Source organism: Quercus suber, unplaced genomic scaffold (assembly GCF_002906115.3).
Source record: "Quercus suber isolate HL8 unplaced genomic scaffold, Cork oak 2.0 scaffold_120, whole genome shotgun sequence".
NCBI classification, from domain to species: Eukaryota; Viridiplantae; Streptophyta; class Magnoliopsida; order Fagales; family Fagaceae; genus Quercus; species Quercus suber.
Genome location: NW_027069585.1, coordinates 746,491 through 758,424, shown reverse-complemented (window position 1 = coordinate 758,424; position 11,934 = coordinate 746,491). Strand labels below are relative to the sequence as shown.

Below are 11,934 nucleotides of genomic sequence, written 5' to 3'. Positions count from 1 at the left end.
ACATTATTTATATTATATATAAATTTGGTAAATTTTAATATGTATTTAGTTATTTTTATTTGTAAATATATCTCATGTATACACCTGGAGTTACAAGCTCGATTCAATTTAAACCCCAAAATCAATGAGAGAAATCCTTCAAAATTCTTGAATACCCATCTCAAAAACACCACAAAACTCAAATATGAAGAGAAATCTTAAGGAAGCCAAGTCAAAATCTTATGAATTAACAACAATGAAGCAAGAACACTCAAACCTAATTTAACATGAGTTTAAACTAGCCTATATAACTATCCACAATTTAGTCCTCGGTGCCGCAAACGCTACATGTACTACCAGCAAACAAAACCTAATTGAGCATTCTCATTAAGGGTTTTAAATGCTAAAAGATGTTTTTTTTTTTAGCATTTTTGACCTAAAAACGTGCTTCATCAAGAGTTTCAAATGCCAACAATTTTGGCATTGATGAACAATGCGGTTTCATATTTGAAATCGCACTGTTCACAAATTCTAAAATTTATATTTTTTTTTATTCAATTGGGGCCCACTTTATATCCTTCTCTGCTCTCTCTCTCTCCCTTTGCTCGATGCCTCCCTCTTCGACGAAACGCAGGTTGGATATTCAAACACTCTCTCTCCGACGAAACCTAGGCCAAAGTATCTTCCCTCTCTTTCCTCTTTCACTTCTTTCTTCTCTCTTCTCTCTCTGTGCTTCACCGATGAGTGAGCTCTGCCGATGATTGTGCTCCGGCGATTATGGGATGCTGATGGCTGTGGTTCGGTGATTGTGGTCATGGATCGTGGGTCTGATGGCTGTGGTCCGGTGGCGGCAATGGAGGTTTCTTCTTTTTCTCTTTTTTTTTTTTTTTTTTTTTTTTTTTTTTTTTTTTTTTTTTTGGTTCTGCGTGGTTCTTCTTGGGTCCGATTGGGCTCCCGATCGTGCAACGGAGCTTGATGATCAACCATGGAGCACAGGTCGGAGCATGGATCGAAGGAGTCGTGGTCCGATTTGGTTGATTTGGTTTGTAGGTTTTTTTGGTTGTGGGTTGTGGTTTGATTTGGCCGTGGTTTATGGGTTTTTTTCCTTTTTTTCTTGTTGTGGTTGGTGGCAATTTGGTCAGATTGCTATTGGTTTGTGGGTTTTTTTTGGGTCCAACGGTGGATGTGGATGTGGTGGGTGTGGTGGGTAGATGTGGAGGTTTTTCTTCTTCTTTTTTTCTCTGCTGTTATTTGTGGTTACGGTGGATCTGGCTAGTGCCTGGTGGTAGCGATGATGGGTGGATGCGATGGCCGATAGTGCTGAGAATAATTGGGTTGAGAAAGAAAACAGAGGAGGGAGAAGGAAAAATAAAAAATGATAAAGAAAGAATATTTAAATGGAATGTAAAAAAAAAAAAAAAAAAGTTTTGATGGAAGGGATGTTGTAAAGTGAGGTGTTATATGTTATAAAATTGGCTTTTGAGATAGTAAATGCTAAATTTTTTGCATTCCTTAATAAGAATGCTTAGAGAGAGCCACCAACACATTCAGCCCCCATTGGTAAAGTTTAAATGCTATTTGAATTTGCTTAGTAGCCTTAGTTATCCTAGATTTCTTAATTAAATCTTTTGGTAATCTTCTTGAATTTGCTGTGGAATTGAGATGTTCACCTATATGAATTTTTTGGTTAATCAGTGGCTATTGACATGTATTTTGGTTGGTAGATGATAATTGGGTTTGGTTGTGGGGTACTGGGGTTTGAATGTTTTATTTAGGGGTTTGGCCAATGGAGAGAGAGAGAGAGAGAGAGAGAGAGAGAGAGAGAGAGAGAGAGAGAGAGANGATTGTTCTGGTCCTTGCGGCAATGTGGTGTCGTTCTTTTTCTCTTTTTTTTTTTTTTTTTTTTTTTTTTTTTTTTTTTTTGGTTCTGCGTGGTTCTTCTTGGGTCCGATTGGGCTCCGATCGTGCAACGGAGCTTGATGATCAACCATGGAGCACAGTCGGAGCATGGAGCTGACGAAGGAGTCGTGGTCCGATTTGGTTGATTTGGTTTGTAGGTTTTTTTTGGTTGTGGGTTGTGGTTTGATTTGGCCGTGGTTTATGGGTTTTTTTCCTTTTTTTTCTTGTTGTGGTTGGTGGCAATTTGGTCAGATTGCTATTGGTTTGTGGGTTTTTTTTGGGTCCAACGGTGGATGTGGATGTGGTGGGTGTGGTGGGTAGATGTGGAGGTTTTTCTTCTTCTTTTTTTCTCTGCTGTTATTTGTGGTTACGGTGGATCTGGCTAGTGCCTGGTGGTAGCGATGATGGGTGGATGCGATGGCCGATAGTGCTGAGAATAATTGGGTTGAGAAAGAAAGAGACAGAGGAGGGAGAAGGAAAAATAAAAAATGATAAAGAAAGAATATTTAAATGGAATGTAAAAAAAAAAAAAAAAAAGTTTTGATGGAAGGGATGTTGTAAAGTGAGGTGTTATATGTTATAAAATTGGCTTTTGAGATAGTAAATGCTAAATTTTTTGCATTCCTTAATAAGAATGCTTAGAGAGAGCCACCAACACATTCAGCCCCCATTGGTAAAGTTTAAATGCTATTTGAATTTGCTTAGTAGCCTTAGTTATCCCTAGATTTCTTAATTAAATCTTTTGGTAATCTTCTTGAATTTGCTGTGGAATTGAGATGTTCACCTATATGAATTTTTTGGTTAATCAGTGGCTATTGACATGTATTTTGGTTGGTAGATGATAATTGGGTTGGGTTGTGGGGTACTGGGGTTTGAATGTTTTATTTAGGGGTTTGGCCAATGGAGAGAGAGAGAGAGAGAGAGAGAGAGAGAGAGAGAGAGAGAGAGAGAGAGAGAGAGAGAGAGAGAGAGAGAGAGAGAGAGAGAGAGCTCAATTAGTTAGCACTTCTTAGTATTTCCAATAAAAATATCTAAGATTTAAATTCCTCCACTCTCAACTAAAAAAAGAGAGTAATGAGAAAGAAGAATATAGGAGAGAGAAGAAAATTAAGAGGCCCAACATATTACCTATGGTTTTTTACACTAAGGGCATGTTTGATAGAATGTAATAGGCGTTATAATGTAATAGTTATTCCTATGATTTAGTTATTCTTTCGTTTGGTTGAGTTTTTATTACAAGGAATAGTCATTCCTTATGAATAGTTATTCTTTAAAATGAAGAATAACTATTCCTCTTTTAAAGGTGGTATTAGTTATTCCTTAGTAAGTACAATAATTTTTAAACATAATATATTTCCAAATAAATAAACTTTCCATATACATCTAACAATTAAAAAAAAATAAAAAAAAATAAAAAATCATAAACAATAACACATATCTTTCTTAAATTTAAAAATAACAATTTTTAAGGAGATATAATTGTATAAGTAATATATTCCCTAAAATAAATGTTAAATTTCATTCTAATGTTATAACTTACAACTAAATTAATGAATATGTTTAGTTATTACATTACAACATACTTTATTACTAGTAATAAAGATTACAATTCATGTTGTAATCTCTATTCAATGTACCAAACGAACCCTAAAGGTTATGAATGAGTTAAGTTGAGTTGAGTGTTTGATTTTATTTCAAATACTAGTTAAGTTTGAACTCAACGACCAAACAAATTAAATATTCAAGTTAATTTGGTTAATTTTTTTGTTGAACAAGTTCAAGTTTGTTCACGAGTTACTTTATTAACTTATTATTTTTTTATATATAGTAAAACTTTAACTACATTTTTTTTTTATACTGTTTCACAAATCTATGAATTTCTATTATGAATAAATTGTTTATATTACCAATAAACTACAAATAATAACTTGATATCATATGAAACCTGTAGGGTCACAATTTGTGGCCCAAGCCCAAGATGAATGGGATGATGGCCCAATGAGCCCAATATAATAAATTTGTAAATAGTGGGTTAAAGAACTAGGCCTTAGTGAATTTAATAATTGCTAATATGGGTTCAGAAGATGATCAAACAAGAACATGACACATAAGATTAGGTAAATTCACTGTCCGAGGAGACGATTCTGAATATAAATCAATATAACTATTTACCAATACAACTTTGATTGTTACAATATTTCTTTTCTCTTTTTCTTTGACCCCCTTCTCATGGGAGGTCTCTCACATTATATAATTCCTTTTAGACAATCTTGGTCCTACACTTGTTAATCATCTAAACCTTCACTTGAGTTGTGATAGCTGAGACTATGCTGTTCAGGGGTTTCCTCCACAAAAATGCAGCCAGAAAAGTAACTACAGTGCATTTAATGCGGTGGTAACAGCTTTTCCTTTAGATATTTTTGAGTTCTATCACTCCTATACATGCATGAAGCTCACCCTTATCGTGGAAATCTCTTGGAAGGTCACCCAGATTACTGGAATATAGATTTGAATGGTATTCATCACATCCGAGGTGTAGTTCCCCTTCGAACTGGCCTCCATCTGCTCTTTCCTTATGTGACTCTAAACTTGGGATCTCTCTCGATTATTTACCCCTTCTTGGACATGGCCACGTCTTCAGATACGACCCAAGGCCCAATATATAAATTTGAGCCTTTATCCCTACAAAACCTATTTACGAACTTTTACCAATTTTAAGTCTATGTAAGTATAATTTAAACAAGTATACATATAAAAATAAATTAAATATGTTTTTTTCATATCAATTTAACCATATATAATAAGCATATATTCATGATTATTTACAAATACATTATTATGTTTGAACTTGACTAATTTAATAGCCAAGCATAAACTTGGGTTTGATATTGACTTGTTTGCTAAACAAATGAACATGAAAAAGCATTTTCTTGAGTTGAACTCAAATTGTTTATAAACAGCTTAATTCATTTAGAACCATATTCAACACTGGAACAACAAATTCCGTTACTACATAGACATATTTTAGTTAATTTATACTAAAAAACATATAACAACAATAGAGTTTAAATAGAAATTGAAATGATCATTCACATATACTTTTAGTCACATGACATTTTTAAATAATCATGTGATTTATATAAATAACATTCGTTGGTGGTTTTATGAATTGTCACCTACTGGGTTGAAAGAAGATTCTCCATACTAATATTTTGAGGAAAACTTCGTCTTATGAACAATATTGTGAAGGATAGTACATTTGAATCATAGTAGCACAAATTGACCCATGGTACCTGTGGGGCCTGTTAGTTAAAAAGGTATAGTAGTCCTCAGAAGTGGGCTCAGGGCCCAAAGGCCCAATCCGAGAACACGTAGTTATCCGAGGACAGCCTAAAAAAGTTTTATTCTTATCAAATGAGTAGTATGAAAGAAACGAGTAGATATTATATACAGCGGCATAATACACGTCCGAGGACACCAAAGTCCGAGGTCAGGGTAACCTTCATGTTAGCGGAAAGACTCCGCCAAGTTGTATCTGAACTGGAAATTGGATATAGCTTAAGGAGACGTCGGGGAAGGTAGCAAATATCTTCTAAAGGCTATCACCTCCACATTAAATGCTTTCCAACTAACACTCTGGCCGCATTAATGTGGAGGTGATACCTAAACAGTAACTAAGCAGCTTTATGACCACTAAGCTGAAAGTTCCGGCAGGTACTGGATGGGACAGAAAGGAGCTCCCAGGATAAGAACTACACGTGTACGATGGAAACAAGGGAAAAACGGAGTATATAACATAGGAACGAAGAAAACAGGGAGGGACTTTTGAACAAAAAAAACAAAAGGAAGAAAAAAAGAAAGAGAGAGACCAACTGAAAGAAAGCCGAGGATAGTTTTCCTCAAAGAGCGAACCGAAAGTATCCCTTATTACTTGATGAGTAGAACCTTTCCTGAAAAACAGTACTAGTTCTTGGACCCATACTCTAAAAATTTATTGTTTGGGCTTATTGGGCTGAAAACCCATCACTCAGGGTCAATCCAAATTGGGTCCCTACAATTGGCGCCGTCTGTAGGGAGAATTTGATCTGTTGAGAAAGAAGGGCAGGTGTGATACTCACGATGGAAGAGGGAGTACAGCAGCNAAAACGGGGGAGGTAGTCATTCCCATGGTAGCATTTGTCGAGGGAGGGATGACTATCCAATGGGTAATTTGACGAGAAATTACCTTAGGTTTTTTACGTTATCTCCCACGCAGTGCGCCTCGAATATGTTCAGGGTGCTCGGGAGTATAGAGGCTTTAAACGCCTTATACAACTTAGGTTTGACACATCACGATGTGAATTGGGTATATAACCTCAATCATTTGAGGGATCAGGGATATTACCTTAAGTCTAGGTACCCTGCAGTAAGACTAATTCAGTGCCTCCCTACCTCAAACAAGGGTTTTAAAGACGATTTCCTTATTTTTTCCGGGGAGTGGCACGATGGTTCGCCTTGCCCAACTGAAGAGGGACAACCAGGTGGGGTTCCCAGGATATGCGTCCCTGATAAGTCAGATTAAATTTTTAATTTAAATTTTTTTTTTTGAAGCAGTTTTTATTCCTAATGGAAATTTCTTTTTATGTTTTAATTACTTTGCAGACAAACGCGCCACTAGGCGTCGTCTCAGGCTGGTCAACAGGGAGAGCCTAGATAGAATTCTGCGGTCCGAGGTATATGTGAATCCCTCCGACGGCCAATTACGAGCCGCACACTGAATACTCAAGTATAAGCTTGCGTCCACAGCCTTTCAGGCTCCCAAGTGCGTGATAAAGGCAAAAGATCATCGGCTCCACCGTATCAGTGTAGCCTTTGAGGGATTCATCGTTCCTGAGGGCGAACTTATTCCTGAAGGTGAGCCCTTTACTGAACCATTGTCGGAGGCTACTCTTTCTACAGGAGCTTCATCAACACCTCCACTCCCCAAAAAGTGGGAAAAGAAGATAAAGAAAAAGAAACCGAAGAAGAGGAAGAAGGAGGAGAAGAAGAAGAAGAAGAAGGAGAAGAAGAGGAAGAGGAAGAAGAAATCCCCGGAGGACTCGTGGAGTTGCCCGATTCTGCCGACGAATTTGAAGTTTTTGATCACCCCCAGTCTCCTGAAGCGACTTCTAAGAAGATGGTCATCCAAAGGAGAAGCCAGAGGAGCTTGAAAGAAGTAATTGAGGGTCAGCTTGGCAGGGTGGTGGAAAAGCAAGTTCAGGTCCAACCTCCATCTCTTCCCCCTCCACCTCCTCAGTCATCCCAACCGACTGTGAATGAGCCCAGTGATCCGAAGAGGAGAAGAGAGCCAAAGGGCAAAGAAGTGATGGACGCTGGGCGGACTCTTACTACCAGCAAGGGTGAGGACCAAAGAGCTGCTAAGCAGCAGAAAACAAGTCATGGAACACAGCGAGAGGTGGATAAAACAACCACTCGGTCCTCGGATCCCGAGGTCTGGCTCCCAACCCCTATGCTCGATAAAAGGCCTATAAAAGAGGATGCTTCAATTAGGGACTTCAGTGGCGGGCTTGGGTGCCGAGTCGCCTCAGCATTAGAAGAAACACTTCTTCTTCCTAAGGACATGGCTGAGCTGAGAGCGATTAAGAGGGACGAGGTCTTTCAAAATACCAAAAGATACTTGGGCATGGTACGACGATACAACCGTTACATTATTCTTTTTATTTGATTATTATTGTATGTATAGATATATTTCTTATTGTTGCATATTTTTAACTCCCTTTTTCTCTAGGCCGTTCAAGCCACCTTCAGGCTGGAGGAGATAGCCAAATCCTACTACGATCAAATAGACGATGAGAAGAAGAAAAGGATATCAGCTGTACGCACTCTGAATGCTTCCGAGCAAAACATTGCGCAGCTAAAGAAGAAGTTAGCAGCCGAAGAGGAGGCTCGGAAAAGTGCTGATTCGGCCCTAAAGGGGTTCCAAAGACAGGCCGAGGACCAGGGGCGGCTTCTACATGATGCCAACGCCCAGCTGGCAACCTCTAAGGAACAGGTGCTGACCCTGCAGAAACAACTGGAAGAAGTCTAGAAGCTCAGAGATCAGGCTGAAAAAGCCAAAGCCGAGGCTGAAAGAGGAAAAGATGCCGCTGAGCAGCAGGGTTACAATATGGGAGTGGCCGAGACAGAGGATAATTTCCGAGCTGAGGTTCCAGTCGTGTGCCGAGAATACTGCGCCCGGACTTGGCAGGAAGCCCTCGACCGAGCTGGAGTTGAATCTTATTAGAGTTAAGGAAACCTGAAAACATTTACTTCCCCCAGCTATTCGGGCCTCCACTCCCTCTACCCAATAGGGGAGGTATCTGTTATTGTTGCTGAGCCTCCTGAGAAAGTTCAGACTCAGGCTCTTCCCACACTCAGTCAACAGAAACCATTATTAGCGCCTGGCAAAGAAAAGGATCTATCCTCGGCCAAAGAAATAGCAGGGCTCAAGGACGGAGCAGCCTCCCATACTTTTGAACAGGCCTTAGCCTGACTACCCGGCCTGTTGAAGATGCTCCCACGGCGCAGGAAAAAGATGCTCCCCAAGAGGTAGCTGGCAGAGCCCCTCCCAAGCTCAAATAAAGTTAACCAAATAGTTGCTTGTAGTTAACTTTCTTGTTCCTGTAGTATCCTTTGTATCTCTTTTCTTTTTGGCAAGTTATAAGAGACATCCGAAGTTTTCGTCTATTATCTATATAATTTCATGCATGGTTACTCTTTATTACTTTCGTTCGTTTATCCACTTGTCTTATGGTCTCGGGCCGTAGAAGGATAAAAGTTAACACGATGGGGAAGAATCATAACTTTATACTCAGAATCATAGCAGTGACCCTTACGGCTTCATAAAGGTTCCTTGTAACATTCATTAGAAAATTATACTTACCTAGGATAGTACTTTTCGATTCATCCAGAGGGGTACTAATCCCCTTGAAATGCTTTAAATGATGCTCATAGCATATACTTCGACATGTATCTTTAGTAACACGGACCTCTTTTAGAAGGCCTTGATTACAAGCAAGCTTAATATCTAAATAGTTTGTTATAGCTTAGTTTCGGTTTAATACTTACATTCGTAGCATAACGATTTCCACTAAGTTGTGGTCCGAGGACCTAACATGACTTAGTTTCTGTTTAATACTTCCATTCACAGTGTACTTAATTTCCACTAAGCTGTGGTTCGAGGACCTGACATAACTTAGTTTCTGTTTAATACTTCCATTCATAGTGTACTTAATTTCCACTAAGCTGTGGTCCGAGGACCTGACATGACTTAGTTTCTGTTTAATACTTCCATTCATAGTGTACTTAATTTCCACTAAGCTGTGGTCCGAGGACCTGACATGACTTAGTTTCTGTTTAATACTTCCATTCATAGTGTACTTAATTTCCACTAAGCTGTGGTCCGAGGACCTGACATGACTTAGTTTCTGTTTAATACTTCCATTCATAGTGTACTTAATTTCCACTAAGCTGTGGTCCGAGGACCTAACATGACTTAGTTTCTGTTTAATACTTCCATTCATTCTATAAACACATATTGCGGGAGCAGGATAAATTATAAGGGAAAGTAAAACATAACTTGTTAATAATAATACCTTCTCAAGTTGCTTACATTCCAGGGATGGAGTATGGTTTTTTCGTCTAAATCTTCTAAATAGTAAGCCCCTATCCCCGCAACAGATGTAATATGATATGGCCCCTCCCAATTGGGCCCCAACTTTCCCCAGGCTGGGTTTTTGGTATTTCCAAGACCTTCCTTAACACTAAGTCACCCGGAGATAACGGCCTTAGTCTGACGTTTGCATCATAACCCTGCTTCAGCTTGTGCTGGTAGTATGCTAGCTGAACCATAGCTTTTTCTCGTCGTCATCTATTAAGTCTAGACTTTTCTTAACAGCTCATCATTCCCGTCCGGGGTGAAATTGCTGGTTTTCAATGTCGGAAAACCAGTTTCAATAGGAATCACCGCCTCAGCCCCATACGTCATCGAGAATGGGGTCTCCCCTGTTGATCGTCGGGGCGTCGTCCTATACGACCAGAGAACATGCGGAAGTTCTTCTACCCATCTCCCCTTTGCCTCATCCAACCTTTTCTTAAGTCCACCCACTATGACTTTGTTGACAGCCTCGGCCTGTCCGTTTCCCTGTGGATAGGCTGGGGTAGAATACCTATTTTTTATCTCAAATCGGAACAGTATCTTCTGAAAGCCTTGCTATCAAATTGCAGACCGTTGTCCGAGATGAGAGTTTGAGGGACCCTAATCGGGTAATGATATTCCTTAACAGGAATCTTTTGACGTCAACATCCCTGATGTTAGCCAAAGGCTCAGCTTCAACCCACTTCGTGAAATAATCCATGCCAACCAGCAGGTACTTCTTATTTCCTATTGCTCTAGGGAAAGGGCCAACAATATCCAAGCCCCACTAGCGAAAGGCCAAGGACTAGAAAGAGGATTAAGGACTCCTCCAGGCTGATGAATATTCGGTGCGAACCTTTGCATTGATCGCATTTCCTCACATATTCTTGTGCTTCCTTCTGCATGCCTGGCCACCAGTAACCTTGGGTGATTGCCCTATGAGACAAAGACCTCCCTCCAGTATGACTGCCACACTCCTTCATGTAGCTCTTCTAGCAGATCCTCTGCCGCTTCAGGGCGTACACAGAGCAAATAAGGCCCAGAGTAAGAGCGTTTGTACAACTTCTTATCCTCGGACAGCCAAAATCGGGGAGCCTTTCTTCGTATCTTTTCTGCTTCTGACTTGTCCTCGGGCAATGTATCCTTCTCGAGAATAGTATTATAGGATCCATCCAGTTACGCGCCGAATTGACCTGATTGACTTGTAGCGTTCCTTTGTGTTCCTCGGGTAGCATGGGAATGACTACCTCCCCCGTTTTTCTATCGTGCGACCAGGTTTGGGAGGAAGCGTATCTCATACCCACTGTTGAGGGAATCCTATACTTAGTCCTAAATGATTCCATTTGCTCCTCGGAATCAACTAGATACTTAAATCTACCCATTTTCTAACAATAGCAGAGAAAAAAATTGATACAGAAGATGGAAAACTAGGGAGGGTTAAGGAAACTTACAGGTGTGGAAAATAAGCTCCTCGGACGGACTCTTGGTATTTATGAGAGCGTGGAGTAATGAGAGAAAGACAGATTTAATGAATACGTGCTGAGAGTGAGTAATTTGTAACTGAAGAAAGATTTGATTTGAAAGGCACTTTACAAGAGCACAGAAAGTAGGAGCGGGAAAAACCCCGCCCATAAATGCAAAGGATCCCCCACCGTTAGATTTGCATCAGGTCGTTGAACGTGTGGGACAACAGAGCAGTTACCATTTAATAATGACGTGCCCATGACGCCGAAGCGTCAGGAGTGTGCCTTGGGCAAACGAAAAGACATTCTGAAAGCGGGGGAAACCTACGAAATAAATGGGGTTTGGATAATCAAAATCTCCTTTTTCCCGAAGTGGCAAAAAGTGAGATTTTGAGGGGCTATTGTGGGGCCTGTTAGTTAAAAAGGTATAGTAGTCCTCAGAAGTGGGCTCAGGGCCCAAAGGCCCAATTCGAGAACACGTAGTTATCCGAGGACAGCCTAAAAAAGTTTTATTCTAATCAAATGAGTAGTATGAAAAAAACGAGTAGATATTATATACAGCGGCATAATACACGTCCGAGGACATCAAAGTCCGAGGTCAGGGTAACCTTCATGTTAGCGGAAAGACTCCGCCAAGTTGTATCTGAACTAGAAATTGGATATAACTTAAGGAGACGTCGGGGAAGGTAGCAAATATCTTCTAAAGGCTATCACCTCCACATTAAATGCTTTCCAACTAACACTCTGGCCGCATTAATGTGGAGGTGATACCTGAACAGTAACTAAGCAGCTTTATGACCACTAAGCTGAAAGTTCCAGTAGGTACTGGATGGGACAGAAAGGAGCTCCCAGGATAAAAACTACACGTGTACGATGGAAACAGGGGGAAAACGGAGTATATAACATAGGAACGAAGAAAACAGGGAGGGACTTTTGAAC

The 11,934-nt window shown here is 39.9% G+C and overlaps 1 protein-coding gene across 1 annotated transcript; it reads left to right on the top strand.

Annotated features, from left to right (window-relative positions):
• The first annotated feature begins 6,362 nt into the window (after positions 1 to 6,362).
• On the top strand, positions 6,363 to 8,024 carry LOC136068537 (uncharacterized). Its single transcript, XM_065775826.1, has 5 exons — positions 6,363 to 6,429; positions 6,520 to 6,590; positions 6,672 to 6,771; positions 6,849 to 7,543; positions 7,646 to 8,024. Exons 1-5 carry the CDS (start codon positions 6,363 to 6,365, stop codon positions 7,943 to 7,945), a joined length of 1,233 nt encoding a protein of 410 aa, XP_065631898.1. The 3' UTR covers positions 7,946 to 8,024.
• The last annotated feature ends 3,910 nt before the right edge of the window (positions 8,025 to 11,934 follow it).

Bases quoted from the DNA above. Each gene is read 5' to 3' on its own strand.
- LOC136068537 (XM_065775826.1), top strand. From the start codon at position 6,363: ATGGTTCGCCTTGCCCAACTGAAGAGGGACAACCAGGTGGGGTTCCCA. The intron at 6,591-6,671 runs GTATATGTGAAT...ACAGCCTTTCAG, and splicing joins ATAGAATTCTGCGGTCCGAG to GCTCCCAAGTGCGTGATAAA. The intron at 7,544-7,645 runs GTACGACGATAC...CTTTTTCTCTAG, and splicing joins CCAAAAGATACTTGGGCATG to GCCGTTCAAGCCACCTTCAG.